This window comes from Pavona decussata, unplaced genomic scaffold (assembly GCF_977016875.1).
Source record: "Pavona decussata unplaced genomic scaffold, jaPavDecu1.1 SCAFFOLD_114, whole genome shotgun sequence".
NCBI lineage: Eukaryota > Metazoa > Cnidaria > Anthozoa > Scleractinia > Agariciidae > Pavona > Pavona decussata.
In genome coordinates this window covers 5,755,832-5,777,753 of record NW_028145528.1, presented here as the reverse complement: position 1 = coordinate 5,777,753, position 21,922 = coordinate 5,755,832, and the positions used below count along the sequence as shown (strand labels likewise).

At 37.1% G+C, this 21,922-nt stretch overlaps 2 protein-coding genes across 9 annotated transcripts in view; one reads left to right on the top strand and one right to left on the bottom strand.

The window, feature by feature from the left end:
- The window catches only part of LOC146470438 (galanin receptor type 1-like), a 29,990-nt gene extending 22,797 nt beyond the window's left edge, over positions 1-7,193 (bottom strand). The window contains exon 1 of one of the 2 annotated variants that reach the window (XM_085122519.1): positions 7,076-7,193. The gene's annotated coding sequence lies outside the window, so the exon portion shown is untranslated. The remainder of the gene's footprint in view (positions 1-7,075) is intronic. The other variant, XM_085122517.1, reaches the window with a different exon arrangement.
- The window catches only part of LOC146470437 (substance-P receptor-like), a 56,228-nt gene extending 35,172 nt beyond the window's left edge, over positions 1-21,056 (top strand). For 4 of the 7 annotated variants that reach the window (XM_085122522.1, XM_085122524.1, XM_085122521.1 and 1 more), the window contains 2 exons: positions 18,592-18,739; positions 19,894-21,056. In XM_085122522.1, the coding sequence (XP_084978648.1) occupies positions 18,721-18,739; positions 19,894-21,002 (1,128 nt within the window). In that variant the 5' untranslated portion in view covers positions 18,592-18,720 and the 3' untranslated portion in view covers positions 21,003-21,056. Of the gene's footprint in view, positions 1-1,372; positions 1,979-17,086; positions 18,740-19,893 lie in introns of those variants that run through there. The other 3 variants (XM_085122525.1, XM_085122523.1, XM_085122527.1) reach the window with 3 other exon arrangements.
- Positions 21,057-21,922: the final 866 nt, after the last annotated feature.

Below are 21,922 nucleotides of genomic sequence, written 5' to 3'. Positions count from 1 at the left end.
AATTTTTAATTTAATCTATTTTAAGATTTCATTGTAGAACACTGTAAGTTTCTGCCATGAGAACTTTTGCTGCCAGAGGACATGAAAGTGACATCTACGCTGCCTTATGACCAGTTTAACCAATTTGTCTTCAATTCTATCAACATCTTGCTTATTAGCCAAGCCGAGATATAACGAAGGTTTTGGTCGTTTTCCTGACAAATTCGTTATAACGCTGTTTCCTTTTTTACGATTTCCCGTTGTTCATTAAGAATACATTTACCCAGTCCCTTCTCTTAGCTTTTCAAAAGCAAAGAAAGGAAGTATGAGGAGGGGGAGGAGTGGTATAACTCAAAACATGAATACCTTGTGGGTGAAGTCATTGCATCAAACACACTTCAACTCAAAGCTGTAACGTAAATGCGTGAGCTTGCTAATCGTTGGACTTGACCTTTTGACTTTAGAGTCGGTTTGCATCGCTAAATGGATATTTTCCATCCCATATGCCCCCCCCCCCCCCCCTCGCCAGCCACCATATGCGTTCGTTATTCGTTACGTTTTGGTTAATGACTAAAGTTGCGTTCAATTTTGCTGGCGTATTCCGAAATACGAATAAGCGGAATAGCTGTTAGATTTCTCTTTGTAAGTAAATTCGAGAAGACATTTCTACAAACTTTCGCTGCAATTTTATACTCCAGTAACTAAATAATAAAACACTTCTTATGAGGGATTTCTTGTCATCATTGTATGTACGTATTCCTATTCCGTAATAGCGTCCGGCAATCGAACGCACCCTAACTCAATTTTATCGCTGAAAAAGTCAAACTAAAAATCAACTAACATGGATTTACTCTCTATGTGTTTGATGAATTGAAGAAAATGAGAGCAACTGCTAGGCGCGTTGTCGAGTATTAAAAGAATACTTCCCCTGGGTTTTAGCCCAATTTTTTTTTTGTTTACTGTTATTTACTGTTTAGTGCTATTAACTACCTAACGCATACTGAATGTGTTGGAGAAAACAACAGTTTAAAAGAATATCATCCGAATAGCATATGTTCCCGTGATTTAGCAGACTCCTCATGATCACTGCTTGTATGATGTGATCCTTTTTTTGTGTTCAAAAACCTACCGAAACTGTGAAATGCAAACTGGACTTGATGGTGCAATTCATGCCACACAATATTATTTTGTCAGAAAACCACACATCGATGAAAAAAGTCATCGTTCTATCTCTTGGCCGGTTGCGCTGTTGAATTTCGGTTTCTTCCAAGATTTGAATTATACTGTTTGTTCAAAGGTAAAGAGACTGGTACAACCCGGCGTTGTCTTTCAATTTTAATTTATTTGAATTCCTGAAAACAATTGAATTTATTCAGGGATCACTGACAAAATCAATTATTTATAACAAAAAGATAGTGAAGCTAAAACGTTATCGTGTCACACTAGAGTCAAAGTATTGCGAACACAAGGGCCCCACATGGCTCATTGCATGTTCGATTATTTACATTTTCAGATTAATTCGGAGAAACGTTTTGAAGTTACTCGACTACATAAACAACATCGAACATTGGATCGAAGAAGACAGAAAAGCCGACGCGTCAGTCTTTGACCACAACTACGTGGTCGTGTATAAAATATTAGGTGGTTTCCCAATTGTTAATGTACTCGAAATTTTATCCCCGATTCTTCTGAATGCCAGTGTTCCTCGCAGCTCATAGTGACACTCAGCAGTAAGGCAGAGAAAAACAACTGGCGTTTTAAATAAGCCACTTGCCGATCTTTGTTGGTACCAATTTCATAGAATATTATTGATTTTGGTGGGTGGACGTTAGGCGAGTCCACATGGATGACTGTTGTTCTCGTTTCCAGGATTTTGCTCGGTGTCTGGAAGATTCTGAGAGCAATCGAATAAGGGACTCAGTAATCGCATTGGAAAATCCAGGTCGCGAAGACTCGATTTGTCTAGCTGGTTAATTTGGAAAGTGGCTCTAAGCCTCAGGTAACCGTTTTAATGTTTAGTGAGGTTTAATTTATGAGTTTTGCGGTAGAAGTAATTTTACAACGAGAGAGTTCTTTGTTGCGGTCGTTTCTCTTGGAATTGTAATCATGGATTTGGAACCTAGTGGTCGCAAAGTAGGCTGTTAAGGGTTGTGGTTTTTTTGTTTTTCTTTTTTTCATTTATAGCAGTTGGATCGGTTCTTATTTCTGGGACTGGAATAATACCACGCCTCTTCAATTAATATCGAAACAGATTAAAACGGCGGAACACCAGGCTCTATATGAATCCTTTGGGGAAAATGGTAGGCCAAAATAGAATGGCTGTGACACAGCGAGTTTTCAGAATGCTTTTATGCTATTCGTGAATGTGGTTCATTCTTGCTTCTCTCAACATCTGCCTCGGGCTACATATTATAAATTGGTTGAGTTTTGTGTTGATTCTTGTCTTTGCCTTCAGGGAGCTTTTCAGATTATCCAATTTTCAAGCTTCTTCCGTACTGACCGAAATTCTTGGCGATCCAGAATTTCGAGAGTCAGTGCTTTTTGTAACAACCATTTGCCAAAGTTGAGTGAAGTTATTAACAATTCATTGCATTTAGTAGGAAAGAATAGACACTGAAAACAAATAACTGATTAGGTTTTCCAATCTTCTTAATTAACTGAACCATCACAACGAATAACTTCGAGACTTTCTTATAAACGAAAAAAACAATCGCTTTTGTTGTCTGAAGGGAGGATTTGCCATGATTTCCTCTCATTTGGAAGACGCAGGCTGTTTTTACATACTGATCTTTTTTAACTGATAAAAATTCTGAAAATTTTTCGAAACCGTGAAATTTGTAGCGCGATATTTCACGACTGGATTGCAAAAATTGTTTGCGTAAATAAACTTGTTCTTAATATTGTGTAAAGTGTACCATACAACAGAAATTATCTAAAACACAGTACCTTTAGTTCTGTGTGTAAGCGATCCTTTTAAAAATCTGCCCTTTCTTGACACTCTTATGAGGATATTATTGGAGTTAACTTTTGAATTCACATCAACCGGAAATCCTTAGCCCCTCATACTTTTGGATTATGATAAGATCACGAAATCAGGATAACATGGTAAAGGTACTCTGAAACAAGATCAGTTTTTTTTATTATTATTATTATTATTATTATTCGATTCATGCCATTCGCGCCAAGGTTAATCTTTTATGATAAAAGGATTTGTCTGCAAATTCAGCATTACTTAATTCCGTGGTATTTTAGTTACGTAAGACGCGAGGCTGCACGCAAGCATTGGGATGAAAAGAGCTTCTTTTGAAGATTATCATCATAACGTTACCCTTAACAAGGACACTTGTGCACTTGTATAAACGCGTCTTTTTCAGATCCAAAGACTCGATCTTTTCATCACCATCATTATTAACGTTGCCATTTTAATACTTCCGTCTATACATACTATGGGACCTTGAAAAAACAACAACAACAACAAAACAAACAAACAGTATTCAAAAAACGTTTTAGCACATTACTTGCCATAATCCATACACAATGCATCATTTGCGTCCCTGTTACCAATGACGCTATTATTTCAGCCAAAAAGTTGAAAGATGGCCAGTAATAATGTATGTCATTTCTTTTGTCTCCAGACATTGAGTGGACACTTTCTCCTAAAAAATGTGAATTGCCTATTTGTCATCAAGAAAGACAGAGCCAATAAGACCGCTTAAAATATAAGTACCTAACCGTTTAAACTGCAGAATCCCAAAGCCAAACTATCGTACTCACGGCTTCAAACTCATATTGAATGGCCTTGTCAACTCTAAGGTCGTGTTGGTAGTGATCTATAATCTTCATGATGCAAGCAGGCGTAGACCCCTACAAGGTCTTTCCCACGTTGTCCAAGAAGGGCTTGCAGCTCTTGGTTGAATAGCTATTCACCAAAATCAGCCCCATGTAAACAGCACCGCATGAACGTTTTATTTAAAAATAAAAGCGAAAGTGTGTTTTTTTTTTCTTTTCTATATCTTCCTTCTCTCTGTTTTCTTTGATGCAAAGAAAAGAAACAACAAAATCGACAGATTTTCGAAACCTGATTTTAATAGGATAGAAATAATATGTACAACGGGCTTGTATGACCTCTGTTGTTAAGAATGTGAAATAAGACGTTCACTTAGCTACAAAATAATTCTAGAACAACGAGAGGAAAGAAATCAACTCAATTCTTGAAACGAAGAACTTATGATCTGTACTAGCACATTTTGGAAACAAAAATGCGAGGACTTGAAAAACGTTAGCAATTAATCCAATCCGACCTTCTCTATTTCTGACCAGAGGCACTAATCGACAGTTTTATTACACTGGAGTGATAATTTATAACAAAACTAGTCAATTAGTTTTATTGCTTCTGTTGACAGACAAACAACTTTGGGTTTTGAAATGAAATAAAATTCGCTTGATACTTCCCCTTTAAGAGCACTAATATCAAAGTAACGTTGCTGCAAATAGAAACGCCGCTTTTTAGATTAAAATCTTCAAAGGGTTCTAGTTCTCAGCCTGCTTGTATTCTCTGTGAATGTTTAAATCTATTTGTTCATATTGATTTCTTAATACTTCCATTCACTAGCTCCTAGTGAAACCTGGCAGTGTGGTTTCAGACATCTTATTTGGCCTTTAATTTGCAATTCCTTTTGGCCTGGCATTTTGCAGTTGTTAGCAATATTTTGCAGAAGCGCGCACATATAATTTTCGAACAGCGTGAACGAGCTTAGAAAAACAGTGAAGGACGGTGCCTACTAATAGCGAAGTATTTTTGCACGGCTTATCACTATGCGGGAAAAGCAGATCTTGGTAGCGGCTATTGAAATCCAAAAAGAAAATTGGGGGTAACCACGCATTTTTTAGAGATAACTAAGCAACAATTATTCTAAAAAGCAGCAAAATACAAAGCAATGTATGGCGCTTTTTTCCAAATTGAAGCTTTATTATCTCTGAAAAATGCATGGTTACCCCAAATTTTCTTTTTGGATACCAAAATCACTTGCTAAGTTTTGCTTTCTCCGCATAGTTTTAAACCGCGCAAAAATATCCCTGTATTAGTAGGCACCACCCATAGGAAACCCGAGTATCTCCAGATGCGCAGAACGTATGCCCAGTAACAATAGTGGGCACCGTCCTTAAGGCTCTTACAAAATCGTTACACTACATACTCACCGCTGGCGCGCGCTCACGGAAGTTTCCTCGGCAGATATATATTTTATAGCGTTCAAGCGAGAAGGTGACGGAAATTTTTGTCTGGAAAAATCGTTTCGCCTTGACTGATATGCTTTTTTTCAAAATAGCGAAAAAGGATTATAGGAGAGGTGACGTCATGTAACCGAGTTTGTCATGCACAAGTTTATGTGGTCTTTTTATCTGCCAAATAAGATTATTTTTATTTTAACATTGTCTGTTGTATTCAAATCGATCTTGAGTAGGTGATTCCGCCAAGTAATTATCTTCTCTCATACTTTCTTGCCTTTATAACATAAGCTGCGAATCACGAGTTTGATCGGCATTTTATGGCGTCTTTTCTGTCTACTATTATAGTAGCACTGCAATATTACTGTGGCATTGCAAACGTTATTACAAATATACGAGATTTCAAAAGATTTCAAGGAAGATTTTGTGCACTACTCATTGAAAATGTACCACGTAAAAAAGCTTAGTGGTTTTGGAAACGTTTCTGCGGTTGAAAACCGTCACACTACCCTTTCTCAAGAAGGGCTTTGCTGTGCTAGACGTTTTGGTGTTGAGTTACGTTTTGTACATTCCGTTAGTTTGCTTTGAAAGTCTTTGTTTTTGCCCAATAAATAATCCCCACTTTTTTATGCCAGAGAGGAGTTTATCTTGCTTTTCATATCGTTATTACCATCTGTTACCTTGTTGGCCTTATAGAACTGAATTGCGACGGATTTGCGATATCACTTGAAATGATTTCCTCCTCTTGATAGTGAGTATGTATTGTCATGCTATTAGAAAAAAACAATTGTTTACTGTTCTTATGTATAAGATCAGTGGCTGAGCCCACGCAAGAAATGATACTAGCTCGTCACATTTTCAGCCTTTACTGTGGTTGACTACTACCAAAAAAGGAACAACGAAATCCCACTTCAACTTATCTTAATGTTGAACACTGAGCTATGCGATGGTGTTCCTCAGGGATAATTAATTAAAAGTGGACGAGTCGTCCTAATTTTTTGTCCCAGATGGTAACTTATTACTAAAATTCTAATGCATTTGTTAGAACATTCAAAAGTTTTCAAAGATCTCTAGTTACCTAAATTCAATGTCCACTTTGACAATCAATGCTCAAATGTGGTAAGATCATTCAGATAAATTAGTGAATTCTCATGCTATTAAAAACCAATTGTTTAGTATTGTCATAGAGATGAATCATTAGGTATAAGATAAGTGGCGGATTCCACGCAAGAAATGAAAGTAGCTTTTTGTCACGTTTTCAGCCTTCACCGCGGTTGACTACTAGCAAAATGCTACAAGGAAATCGAATTTCAACTCATCTGAATGTTAATCACCGGGAAAGATGATTTTTTGTGGGCTATACGATGTTGTTCCTTAGGGACAATTGATTAAAAGTTGACGAGTCTCTCGAGTTTTTGTCCCAGATCGTAACTTATTACTAAAATACTTATGTATTTTTTAGAACATTAAAAATTTTGTTAAGATCTTTAGTTATACCAAAATTCAGTGTCCTGTTTGACAGTTAAGGCTCAAATGCGGCTTTGAAAAAACAATTGTTTAGTGTTCTCATAGATGAATCATTATGTATAAGATCAGTGGCAGAGAGTCCACGCAAGAAATGATACTAGTTCGTCAGCCTTTACCGCGGTTAACTACTAGCTAAAAAGCAACAGCGAAATTCCACTGCAACTTATCTGAATGCTGAAGACCGGGAGAGAAGTTTTTTGTGGGCTGTGCGATGGTGTTCCTTAGGGACAATTGATTAAAAGTTGACCGAGTCTCCCGACTGTTTTGTCCCAGATGGTAACTTATAACTAAAATACTTATGTATTTGATAGAACAATAAAAGTTTGCAAAGATCTGTAGTTACCTAAATCCAATGTCCAGTTTGACAGTCAAGGCCCAAATGTGGCAAGGTTCTTGAGATAAATGAATCCTTCTAGGCGATCAGTTCGCTGCTTCCAGTGCTCAAAGAACTGAGTGGTATGAGGTGTGGGCAGTTTACTTTATTTGATTTTCTTTATCGCTTATCAGTAACTCACTATCTTGTGACTGACAGTTTTATAGAGGGAGTGAGGTATGCAAAAGAGCCCTTTCACCTTTATTGGGTTTATCAACTAGCTGATAAGGCGGAGATTCTTGAGCTCCAGCGCTAGCCCTTCGCTTGACGAAGGCGGGATAGCGCCCAAAACGTCTGCTCTCGAATCAGACTTTAAGGAAGCCAAATTACCTTAGCAACTCAGTCGGTAATACCCGCCAAATATTCTTTGCCGTTCCCCTACCGACGCAGCACCACAGTTTCTTTAGAAACGTACCCTTAACCTTCCACTTTTACTTTGATTTCGTGCGCTTCGGATCAATGACGTCAGAAGTTGAGCCAAATCAGTTTATAACCAGTAATCGCTCCAATTGTGAAAAGGAAACAGAATCTGTTAAGGGAGTAGATTATTTTTTTGCCTTGAAACGCGTTCTCTCTTAAGTATAACAGCAAGAAGTTTTTTGAGTACAACAAAGTCCTTATAGACCACCTGGCTAATAAGGAGAGAATGGAGATATTCTCCATATATCAGCTCCCCTTTCCATTTAATTTCATCAAGAAAATTTCTTCGCAAAGGAGTAACAGCCACTACTATTGCCAACAAAGTAAAACAGACGCCAATTTTTCGAGGCCAAATTTAAAGTAATAATCCTCGCCAAAAAATAAAGATATTCAGTTATAATAATTTTGCTAGACGAAAAGCTTAGAAGTTGGCGTTAATTGTAGTCTAAGTGGCAAATGTTTTCCTATCATATCCGAGTCGATACTTACAGAAACTAGTTATCTTTATTTACTAGTAGTGTAATCAAACCGTGCGCAAAAGCTAATCATTTGCCGTGATTATCAAACCATTAGTTTGAAAGGAAAAAGAAGAAAAGGACATGCACAGCGTAACTAATTAGTCGCGCATTCTAACGATTAGTTCTGCAGAGAGAGAAAACCAGGAAAATACATTTTCACCGTAGTGGCACTTCTGTCTTTCAAACTCTTCAACTAGCTACTATTCACGAAAAAGTCTTGGGGATACCAACGATTGTCCAAGCAAAATTCGCTAACAATTCGTATGAATTGTTGGAAAGATTTCCACGCGACGTAACCACAAAGGAAAGAACTAGGCCTTACTGAGGCAATGCATTGTTTTGTGCAACTTGCCTCGTCGCATGCAGCAGTTAGCCGCGAAGGACTGAGGGGCCATACCCGTGCGCATACAGTCGCCAAAACAGAATGGTTGCGGAAGGGTTGCTTTACTGTGTAACGCTGCATTAAAAGGGTTGTTACAGAAAGAACAACTCGATTCTAACTTCTGCAACTGCTGTTGTTGTAACGATTTTGGCCTTTTCAGCGTATTAAGTTGCTTCGTCGCCTTTACGAGACATATAGGCGACATGTTTCACATTTGTTGAGAAATTCATGATTTCCGCGAAGTATTTTTTGCTTGAGAGGCCAAATTCTCTCGCCGTTTTAAAAAAGGTTCGAGAATGACTTCTGCCTTTTATTATCCGTCATTTGCATTGATCATGACGTATTGGCCAATTTCACCTATTTATAGATTTACACCGACCTCGATGTTTGCATTTTTATGTCCCTTCCTTAAGGTTAAGAAGTGTTTAGCGGAGTTTCAGCTTTAAAAAGGACATGGATAAACATTTCAACTATATATGGGAATAGGAAGCAACGTAAATTACCGTTAAAAAATCTGTAATTCGGCCTCGCTCAGTTTTGTTCATTGTGCTCGTGGACGCCACAGAATCGCCAAATAGAGATAATGACCATTACGAGCATTACCTGATCGAGTCTAAGTATTGCTCAATTAAACAAAGTGGTATGCATTTTGATAAGGCTAAGAAGCAAAACGGATTTTCCGTTTTATATTGCAATATGGGTAGCTAAAGTAAAAAGGTGTCCCTTTCACAAAATATTCTTCTCACTGTGAAAGAAACTCGTAATGTGATCGCTACTTCTTAAACAAATTAAGCGAAAACAGCCGACTGAATATTAACGTATTCGGCTATATATTTTTGAATTCTCGGCTAATTGCAAAACAGCAGCTGGAGGTGTTGCTCTGTATGTCTCAGAGGAATTCGAATTGAATTTGATAGAAGGCATGATCTTGATTTATGTCTGGATGGCGTTGAATCTTGCTGGATTGAGCTACTACGAAAAAACAAAACAAAAAAATGTCTTCATTGGTTGTGTATAAAGATATCCTACGAGCGACCGTGATGTTTTTTTTTTTTTTTCCAAAGCAATAAAGACCCAACTTGAAGAGCTAAACAATAAGGGACATGAAATACTTGTATTAGACGCGGAAATTTTAACCTCGTTCGATGACAACTACGCCTCGGATAATCTTGACAATTAAAGCTTCTTGCCTGCCCCTTACAACTAAAGCTACGCGGATAACAGATCATACCACCACCTTAATTGATCACATTTTTACCAACATACCAGAGAAAACTATTACAGCAGGAATATGCCGTTCACCTGTTTTTGTACAATAGCAAATAAAGTTCTCGTTACTAATGAAATTAAGTACTTTAGAAATTTGATAATGAAGTTTTCTTAAATACCTTTAGTTATCTAACGTTGACTTCAGAAGTCTTGTCACTGAAGATGTTAACGAACGTATGAATAGAGTAACACAAACACTTCAACAATGAAATATCAAATTTGCATGCACCAGTACAGAAGGCGTCTAACAAAAAAAAAGCAATTAAAAAAATGTGGAATAGCAATTATCACCTGTATTAAGAAAAAAACCAAAGCTCTTCAAGACTCACTTCCTAAGTAACGATTACAGAAAGGTTAACAAATACAAAGTCTACAACAAAATCAAGGAGTTAGCCAGAAAGAACTATTTTAGGGTCCAATTTGATATGCGTAAGAATAATTTGAAAACAACATGGAAACTTATTGGACTGGTTGTTAACATAAAGTCCAACTCACGAGAGGTAATTAAAAGCTTATTTGCTATAACGATTGTTTCACATTATACTAGTAACACCCACCAACTGAACAATTATTATATAAATGCGGAGCGCAATTTAATGACTTTGAACGCGGATCCGACCCATTGTCGCCCATTCCAAACAAGCTTTATGTTTCGGAGAATTTGTACGCAAGAGGTATGATTCCATCATGAAAAATCTTATCTCATTGGTATTGCATGCACAGCGGTGTACATAGCTTACGGGAAACCACATTTTCGAAGTACTAACTCTAATATTTAATGAATCCGCGTTGCAAGGCATTGTTTCTTATGTTTTAAAAGTGTCTAAGGTAACCCTCTGTTGATAAAGGAGATGAATCAACGGCCTCATCTGACGTTCGCCCTATTTCATTTATTCATTTGCCTTACTAAAAAAAGAAATCATTCAATTTACAATAATGGCGAGGAGACCTCAAGAAACCACCAGGCTTATAAGAGAGGCCACCTCGGCTGTCATTAATAAATAGAAAATATGGTGTTGCGTAAGTGCGGCTTGGTCAATTCATAATTTTATAGATAAAAACTGCAACATTTGTTTTTCTCAAAGGTGAAAAAACGATATCAAAACAATCAAACATAGAAACATATCAAATATAGAAATCAAAGAGGATTTTATTTTAAAAGGCCCATGGTTGCATATGATAGCAATTTGCTACTAAACGTGGAATGTTGATACCACCTTGATCACAACTTTTTTAGAATAAAGAATCAAAATTGTCAGTAAAACAAACGTTGTTTACTACAATAAAAGTTAATAAAGGTACAGCTTGAAACAATTTCAAAAACAGTGAAATCTGTTTTGTCTGTTTATTGCTACAATTTCTCTCCTTCAGTGCTTCCAGATATTTCTCGGACCTGAGGAACTGATAACACAAAAAACATGGCATTTCCTACATATCTAGTAAACTGATAACCTACACAAATCACATTTTATTAATATTAGAACTTGTAATGGCAAATGGATGTCATTTCCTTAGTGAGTTATTCACCAAAAATAACACCATGACAGTTGCATGGTGGGAACTGGTCATGAAAATAATAAAACGAGCCTCCTTAATTGTACACTGAAGGAACAGAGAAACTATTAGGCACTGTAATAGTGGGGCTTTGAGATGAAAAACTAATTGTTTCACAACAATAAGATTTAATGCGAACAAGTTACTGCATTTTGTGTATATTCCTAAAAAGGTAGCAGGAAACTAAATACACAATGTAATTGGTTTGAAAATATCTTTTATCACCACCCGGCTCCTATGAGTCCTATCGGCTCTCTTTTGGCATGCCTCTGCTCTTGGTTCTTTCTCCAGCATCGCATCATTGCTCTAGAGGTTTCTAGCAAAATTTGGTGGTAGCGCATAGTAACTCGTCTCTTGCTAGTTTGTAATATTTGTATGAACTCGTCATATCCTCATATCAGTAACACAAGGTAACCTACGTTCAGTTGCAGTCTTGTGTCATGCTGCGGAATCAGTAAGGTAAAGTTTATAAACGACGCCGAGGAGCTTAAACTATGACAATATATGAGTAAGCTTATCTTTTGACGGAGAATGGTTGATTCTCCAACAGCGTTAATCGTTGCAAAGACATGAATGCCGAGTTTGTTATTTGGAAACCATTGTTTTATCGATATACCTTCTCCAAGGATTATTTTATCTCAAAATCAACCGGCGGCTTAAAACGCACCAAGCGACCTTATTATACGGAGTATTCGGAAGGCTCTCGCTTTGCCGTACTCCGTCACTCTCTTCGCCTCTGATTTTTCGTCATCAAAACAAGGTACGATATAGCTAGGGGTATACTTTTTAAATCGTCTCTCTGGTTACTACCACCCCGGCAACGAAAACGGTCGGCATTTTTCCGAACAGTTCGGAGACACATCAAGAGAAAGATCGCAAAACAGAGCTCGCACTTCGAGAGTTTTTGATTTGACGTCACAAAGCTACATGTAGTCCCATGCCCCCAATGACTCGGTCGTGAAACCAAAATGGCGTCTTTTAGGCATCAATGTTTCGTTTTAACAGGGCACCGATAATCCAGGCTTTTTACCAAATCAAAAAAAAATTCGAAGAAATGCTACAATTATAAAATAATTTATTCTATCGAAAAAAAAATGGGAGTCAGGTGCACTTTAAGTGAAATATAATATGAAGACAAGACGGTGCTTTTTGAAAATAGCCTTGCCGCCTGCTTCATAAATACTGTGATTTCAAACATTGATAACTAGCCTGATAAAGATAAATCACGCAAACATGTTAATGCGGTGTAATTAAAAGGCCATAAAAAGAGTGGCGTGGGTGGAAATCAATTTCACAGTGCTATTCGTGGCATCAAGGCCGGTGCTTGTAATTCAGCTTCCAAATACTTCCAACTTGGACCGAAGATTTATCACAATACTAAGAGCCTTCAAATTGGTAAGGGAAAACTGTTTTCTGGTAACGATCTCAAACATTTTTAAACCGCGTACCGTTAATTTGCATGTGAGTATGGATAGATTATCGCAATCACTTGAGCACACTCATGTTGAGAGTTACAGTATTCAGTTGAAGTAATTTCGTCACAGGGAGTGAGGTGACTGTGACAAGAGCGTTGAATAAGAATGTATAAATATGTGTATATTATAGTGGTAGTTGGGAGAGACAGATGAATATATATTGAAAAAAGAATAAACGAGGGTAGAGAAATGCATTAGAGAGCAATGCTGTCTTCAAACCAAGTGAGTTTCTCCCACGGCTAGTGGCTATTTTGTTTTCTTTCCAAATTGTATTGCTTTTTACCTCTTTGACTCGTGTGAGTACTTGCATTGATGATTTTTGGTTCAAAACATCATCAAGATTTTTCGATTGCCGGTTATGATATGTATTTTTGTTTGGATACATTCCATTTGAACGTAAACATGAACGTTTTTGCCTCAACTGGTCACTGAAAGGTTGAAATACCTCTGGAAATCACAGAGCATAGAGAGATCGAGTTTTGTTATTTAAGAACCACAGATCCTTCAAGTTTATTAACACGTATGAATAACTTGAAAGAAATGTTGCTGATGGAATTTCCAGATACAGCTTGTTTCACTTTACAGTTTAATGGTCCCATCTTTGCCGCCATCACCGCAAATAACAAATAAGAAAATCACCCAATATATCGTTCTCTGTCGTTTTTGCGTGAGCAGTTAACCCACAGGATACATTTATAAAATATCTTAATAATTGAATGTGACCATCGTTAAACCTGGGCTTACATCACTCTCTCATTCTGCTTTTATCACTAACAAATTTCTTCAAAATGACTTTTGCCAAATAAAAAGCGATTTTGAGTTAACGTGTCGGCAATGGTTCATGTTCGGTTTTCATTTCATTGTTATATTGTGCATAATGAAGATAATCAAATTCAGTAATCATTTGATCAAACCACAAGATTCCGGTTTAAGTTTAGTTCTTAAACCAGACCTAGTGTCGTTCATAATGATAGATATCTGTAAGCTGACTCTGTTTGTTGATTGTAAATGAATTAGCCCGTGGGAAGCCGGATACTACAGCTAAGGTAAATTGCCAAACTGTTTATAACGAATGCATTTCTTTCCTCGCTCACATAACTGAACATATAGTTTCTCTTGTAAAATCATGTCCTGGCACGGCTGGTGATGACTGTGGTTTATGTGATTCTGGCTTTCTAAAACTATGAATATAGATATTACAAATTGTACGGAAAATAGAACGCTATATTGAAAATAAGTATAAAATTCTACCCTAAATCAATTGGGGATCTTTTGAAGTTGATATCAAGATCTGCATCTTTTCAATCATATCGATGGAAACGGTGTTATGGTTTTTCCTTGCGTAAATGATCACCCGCACATGTGCATCTGTAGTGAATCTTAAATAAGATTTTGTCGCCTTTGACCATAATCCTTCCACAGTAATACGTTTTAAGTTTTCCTCTTATTAAAGTGTTGGTATTTTTAGATTATTGGTTTTTGAGAAATTAATCAGTTTTACATTTTTATTTCCACGTGAACACCTTTGCGCAACCATACGGTGATGTCTTTCCTCTCTCAACCAACGTGGAAAATGAGTGTTTCCTCTCTCGTGAAACCTCTGTGGAAAGCGCGGAGACTAATTAAGAACCAAAAGACTGTTAAACGGTAAATACACTTGTAAGACAGCATATTCGCTTTCGTCATGCCCATGGCTGATTTTTGTGCTTGAAACTTACCCTTCGATTTTCTTTTATTGAAATTGTCTTCTGAAGCTTAGTTGTAAGAAATTCGGTCGCACAGTCACAACACAGAATAAACGTTCAGTATTTCAAAATGCGGGACTAGAAATTAAAAAATAATTTAAAAAGCGTATATAAATAGCAAATAGTAGGTATTTTTAGCTCGTAATAATGGCATAATGATGAGGTTCAAACGGAAGAACAAGGAACAATATCATTATCTAATTTCTGGAAAAACCATATTTTGAAAGCTTTCATTTTAAATTATTTTTCTCGCGAGAGAAAAACAGAATAAACTATTTTTTTTGGAAAGAGTGGCATATATTTCTGTAATACATTTATTTCGCGTTTGAAATTTTGTATCATACTATTTTGCAGTACTTGAAGCGGCTTTACAGACAAGCATTAAGCGTATACAAACCTAAAAATTTTAAGTTTTGCTGTATTCAAGATCAGATCAGTACACTGCAGTTCAGTACACTTCTCAAACCTGATCAATAAAACAGCGTGCCCAGAGTTAGGGATTGACAGATTTAAACTGTTACAGAATTATTTGACCTCGAATTCCAATTTTTCCCATTGAAAAAGCGCATTTCTCCAATATGACCAAAACAGACTCAAATAAAAATAACGAAGTTCTGAGACAAAAAGAACCAATTAGCGGAAACAAAGGGGAAAAAAAGAAGCGTAAACCGGCAGGAAATTTTATTAAAATGAAAGCAGTTATAGTAACTGTTAAAACGGTGAGCAAAAGCTGGTGGACATTTTAAATAAAAATTCACAATATGTGTACGATGTTCAAATGGTTTCGATTTTGGTTGCTGCCGAAATTCTGGTATAATTCCTTCTTCCCTGCAATCATAATCACATCTTTTCAGTGAGGATAAACCCATATAGAACACATTTTTGTCGATATAAGTATAGATAAAGAATTATCTGAGTTCAACCAGTTCTCTGAACATCTTATCGATTCCCGGCTCGAAAGTGAAACCGTCAACCACTGGCATCCCCTCTTGTCACTGGTTGATTACCGCTCCTTGACTTTGTTGTCACTAAAAATAACTAGTAATTTATGAACGTTTTCTCATGTTTCAATCAGTGTATTGTAAGCTACTACACGGATTAGTTTTTGATTAAACATTTGGCGATTTCTCGTTTACCACTCTTTTTTTAGTTGAAATTATACCAATATATGATTCAGTTTTTGATTGAACGTTTGGCGATTTCTCGCTTACCACTCATTTATTTTATTTGAAATTATGTCAATATGATTCACACATTGAAAATGTCCAGATGAAATTAATTCACTATGCATGATCAAACCTTTCTTCCTTCCTTCCTTTTTTTTTTTTTTTTTGTTTAAAACCCTTACTTCTGTAACCATGAAGACAAGAAGAATTTCGTGGATTGCGGTTAATCCAAAGCAACTGAAGAAGTACACACTGTTTTATCCATTGCTGGAACCTGAAGATGGCTTTGTAGGTACAATGAAAATATATGGTCACGCGGGCACAACAACAACTTTAACAACAAACAACAAAGCAAAACAAGAAAGAGTAAAGAAAGAAATAAAAAACATCGAAAAGAGAAATTTTTTTTCACCCGACTATTTTAACCACTAAAAAAAAGGGCACAAGTTCACTGGACTAAAATAGGCCTTATCACGGTTTTCGATGCCATTTTGACGAGTAGGCAAACACGTCTTGAAATAATCGTGTTTGTATGGAAATCCGATGTCAAATAATTTTCATAAAACATCGCTTCCAAAAAATTCATGAAATGGAACCTTTAGGCACTATGCAAAGGATTTTACAGAAAATAACCGAGGAATGTAGCTGTGCTAGAAAGCATCTAGTTGCGTTTTGACAGTTCCATACATTTGTCTGTATAGAAAACCAGCTGTGAACTGCTACTAAAAATAGTTCGCGGGAAAAAAATACAGGGAAATGTATGGAAAGTTCAAAACACGACTGGACGCTTTCTGGCACAGCTATATCCCACCAATTTTTATCTTAAAAACCTTTTCCTAGAGCCAAAAGTATCCAATTCAAGAATTTTTCAGAAGCGATGTTTTATGAAAATTATTTGACATCGGATTTCCATACATACACTGTTATTTCAAGACCTGTTTGCCTACCCGTCAAAATGGCGTCGAAAACCGTGATAAGGCCTATTAGCGGGTGATTGACACGAAATTCGACGAAATTGAGAAGTGAATGTTTTAAGGGGATATTGTCCGTGCTGAAATATGGTTCTAACGGAATATTCTGAGCAAATGGGAATTTTTTACAGCTACGTGTGAGTATTACCAGTAGGGTGAAGCATTTTTCTGGATTTTGTCATTTAATACCTTAATATTTAACACTTAAAGCATTTTCAGGTGTTTCATGTTGCATCTCAAAATGAAAGAATATGTCATGAATGTGTCAGTCTTCTTGATTATAATGAATGAATTTTTCCACTAGTCAAACAATAAAAATGAAACGAAGGATGATCATTAATTGCACTTCAAACAAAATGTGCTCTTTTCTTCCGGAAAAGTAATTTAGTTGACAGGCATGGAGTTCTTACTTAGCTTTTTTGCCAGAGAACGTTCAATTGTTTCTGAAACAAGTGCCATTCTTTGACTTAGGTCAAAAGTCAAATGAGATGAATTTAGCAGACTTAACTTAACGAAAGATGCACTTTGAGTTCCACTTGACAAAAAGCGTCAATTAAATTTCCTTTCAAACAATATTTGCATTACGATTTAAAAGGATACTTAGTAACAGGCTAGATGCAAACTTGTATGTCAAGTGTCAGTTGTATTCATTCAATTAAAATGTGGATAATTATATTTGATAAGAAAACTGTAGCTGCTTTGAATATCTTTCACCCCTCATGTACTTACCAATAGATCAAGGAAATTTTAAACGTGACCGTTCAACTGGGGGTGACATATTATTTTAGTTTGAAGAAGCCAAGGACGGTAAAAACAATTTGGCTCGTTCCTCTTTTTTTCTTCGGGTGACAGCATTGAAGTCAAGACAGGATCAGTCTAATTGTAAATTAACATTCTGCAGGAAACACTTTTTTTTTTTTTCATTTATTTTGCTACTTTATGATTAGTCCTTGTTTTAGAACATGCTTTATGATACATTTGTAGAAATTGATGTAGCCTTGTTGGCTGCAAACCTTTCATGATTTAAGATCGAGATTAAACCATGAGAGAATTTTGCCCTAAGCCATGAGGCTAATAGTTTTCAAAGGATCATTATTGAACTTCCGAAGTTTTAAAGTGATACTTAAGCAAAAAAGCGTACAGCAATAGTTTGCAAGACTGGGCCACTTAACGTAGTTCAATATTTTTATTCTTAAATTAAAATCTGATTCAATTTCGACCTTAGTTAGGTATTTCAGACTTGGCTTTGAAAGCAGAAGCCCGAGCGCAGTACCAGAAGAAATCAGTGCTTTGCTTAAACTCTGCAACTGATGACAGTCATACTGTGAGTTATTTCTAACCGGCTTTTGCTCAGTGGACAGTCCATGGAGCAGAAATGTCCTTCCTATTTTTCGAAAAGGCATTTTTGATTTGATTTGATCAGTATACTGTATATATCTATTTTTTCCGGAATTCTCTGCAAGATCCCATTAGCGGGACGTGCTGCTAAAGAGTCCATTTTCATCCATTTTTTATTGAGGAAATGGACGTTTTCGGAAAGAAGTAGGAAAACAGCCTTAGGAATAGTTCGGAAATAGTTCACTTTTCAAAAGTTAAATAGTCTGCTTGAAGAAATGATTAGATAAGCGAGACATATTTCCAGGTCGAATTATATGCTATATAAAGTCTTAAAAGTTTATGGTTTATGCGTTCGTGTCCCCGATACACTTAGTTCTTTTTTTTTTTATTAAAGTCAAGCTTTGGTAGCTTTCGGAGATGACAAATGTTCGCTAACGATAAAAGAACAATTATATCTGCCATTCAAATCGGTTACTTGCTTGTTAAAATTGTCAGCTACATTGAAATATGATTATTAAGGACACACCACAACCTTCTGATATATCAGACACCTGACACAATCCATTTACAATGACTGTAATTCAGAGAGACATATTGTGCTTTCATTTTCCTGAAGCCTAATGCCTTTTTTTTTTGTTTTGTTGTCAGCTAAGTACTCTCCATCACAAGTACTGCGACTGCCCTTTATCACATCCACGCCAGCTATAAAGCCAGTTTCGCCCGATGTGTTGAGCATTTGACAGAATCGTTAGTAACTAGAATACAAGAGAAAGCCAGATGTCTAATAACTATTCAGGTTGGTATCATCGCACTGATTTTCAGGTTACTCAGAAGTCACTAACTTGTTGCATTAATGGATTTTAAGCTTTATCCGACTGAAATATTTAGAGAGAAAATGCCTGAGAAAAGGAGAAATCGCCTGGCTGCAGGTGGTTTACATTCATCTAAAACCGATAAAATGTAGATGAATCGAGGCCCACATTTGACCCCAAAATCGCTCTTCGAAGATAGAGGATTTTACGAGTTCAGCGTAAAGTTTCAGAGCGCTCTTGAAAAAGTTAAAAGCGAAAAGCGGGAGGAAGAAATCATGATAGGAAGTTAAAATGCAGGAATGGGTTGCTTATTTGCTGCTTACACTGGCACGATTGCTACAGCCGAGGGTGCTTCAAAATCTGGTTTTGGTTGTTGAAATCGGATCTCTTGAACTCTCCAATGTAGAGTGTGTATGAATCAAGCGCCGGAAATGAAACTTGAAAGCAGAAACAAAAGCACTTTTTTGGAAATGTAACTGATCCGGAATGCCAGAGAAAACTTTCAGTAATTTAACCGAATTGCGACGCTTTTCCAGTTAGTCTACAAGTCATTCTTTAGTTTTATTGATTTCGTTTCAAGTGAAACTCGCGCACGTTTTGTTGTATGCCCGAAATATCTGATCACGACAACTGACATAATATTTGTAAGCTGTGAAAAATTTGGTTTCGATGGGACAAATGAGCCACATCGAGTACACCAAAAAGCAAAACTAAAAAAGAATTTTACTACCTGACGTTAATTGCTATTTGAATTCCTTAAAATTATAAATGATAAAAGAAAGAAAAATGTTGACTCTCATACCGTACATTGCGACTTTTGCGACAATTCACTCCAAAACGATCGAATGCAAGGAGGATTTACCTTACCGTTGTTCATTCGTACAATTATAACATTAATAATATCCTAGACAGTGTATTTTTTAGTAACTACGTTTTAATCTCCTTTAATGTTTAGTTAAGGAAACAATGTTGCTGAGATAACAGTAAGGACAAAAAATTGTAAAATAGCATAAATGTAGTAACTGAATATAACAAATAACGAAAAGATGTGAGACTTCACTCACAGATTGGATCTCAAAATTAAGGTGTTTTTCATACGCAGTTTTAATGTTATTTACAGCTGCATTTTGCTTTGTAGAAACGAAGGCAAATGAGTCTGGTGACTCAAGTCTTTGCGTCTTTCACCCTCCCAAACCAGCGACCCAGGTTGGCTTGACTGTTGCATATTTTATTGTGTTCCTCGTAGCGTTGGTAGGCAACTCACTGATTATCTATGTGGTCCACCGGCACCCAAAACTCAGGACAACTTTTAACATGCTCATCGTCAACATGGCGGCATCTGATATACTTGACGTCATAACTGCTGTCCCACTCTCCCTGACGTATTTGTACGAGGGCCTTAAGTGGTTCCCAGGAGGATTCGGTGTCTTTCTTTGCAAGTTCCTGCCTTTCCTTGCCTTCCTTTCTATTGGTGCATCTGTTCTTACCCTGACCGTGATGACCTTTGACCGTTACCTCGCGATCGTGTACACCATGAGAAGACCTTTATCCCCAAAGATCACCGTGCTAGCAATCACCTCAACATGGGTCATTTCAGGTGCAGTGTTTGCTACTGAGCTGTACAAGTACAGGCTTTTCAACGATTCCGGTCATGTCATATGCGTTTCAAGATGGGTTGAGGATCTTCAAGAGTCGCACAAGATAACTATGTATGAGATGGTTCTCCGGTTCGTCTTGTTATACATGATCCCGCTCGTTTCCATGGCCATACTTTATTCAAGAATCGTACTGATTATGTGGAAAAGAAAGGCACCTGGCGAGCACATCGATAAAAACCATCAACACATCGAAAAACAGAAGCGCAAAGTAGTGTCCATGCTCGTCACAATAGTAACACTTTTCGCCATTTGTTGGCTTCCAGCGCACGTCAATCACTTTCTTGCGACGTTTGATTTCCAGGAGTACAGCTGCCTACCTACTTCGTTGATCTTTACATTCTACTTTTGGACGCACGCCAATGCTGCCATCAATCCTTGCCTTTACCTTGTCTTCAATGAGAGTTTCCGTGAAGGATTTAAGCATCAGATCTACCACAGGCTTAGCAGAAGGCATTACAATGGCAGTGATCGACTGTCCAGTACCAAAATTGAAGCTATGAGCTCAAGTGCGGCTACCTCTCACAACTCACTCGCGCCAAACAAACAGGGAAGCAGAAGAGGCACGGCATATTGTGACACTCAGCTTTAACTGTACAAACTGAATTAAAGAAGAAGAAGCAGAAAAAAAAATAAACAAAAAATACTGGCGAAGATACGTAAAAAGTCTTCCTCTGTCCTACAAATGTTAATTGCGGCCTTAGTCATATTTCTAGGGACGGATCTAGTCACCTGGCCCTCTCAGTGTTGGTTCGGAAGATTTGCTAGGAGAATTGCGAGCTAAAACATTGAGAGGCAAGAGGAGCACAGGAAGGATAGTATTAACTCGGTTGTGAAGTGTCCCAACTTAACTTGGCTACCATTGACATTTCCATGTCGTGGCGGTCAACTCAAAGACTAAATAGAGAATGAGCGATCGTCAAATGCTACATCCTAAGAAACTCGAACGGTTTAACTTAAATTTCAGCCGCTAACCAGGGTTTATCTGCTGGCCCCGGCGCGGCTGGAAAAGAAGCCTTTGAACAGTGCCAGTTCCATGGCCCCGAATCTTAAGAGGGCTCCCACTACCCAGGATCAACGGCACTGCCCTAGTTAGTTACGCAAAATCTAAAGCTATATGTAAATCCTTTTCACGGTGCATAAATCACACAAAAAGGCATTAATAACGGCCACCGTTACATCCAAGCTTCTGCCCATTTCTTGAACAAGATAACTCATTAGTAGAACAAATTAGTTGTCAACTCACATTTCACGATCGCTAATTCCGGCTAGGAAGCTAGTATTGGGAGGAACCGCTGGTGACAGTTGTGGGATAACCGAGAGAAAATATCTTATTTAATTGTTCTAATAGCATAATCAATCAAATTGGCCTGTCTTATAGGAAAACAGTGGCACGGATAACAAACGATAATGGTACACAGCGAAATGGGTAGGGTACCAAAATTCACTTATCAGGTATAAAGTGATGCAGTATTAACAGGTTATATAACACAATGTATTTAATGATAGTAG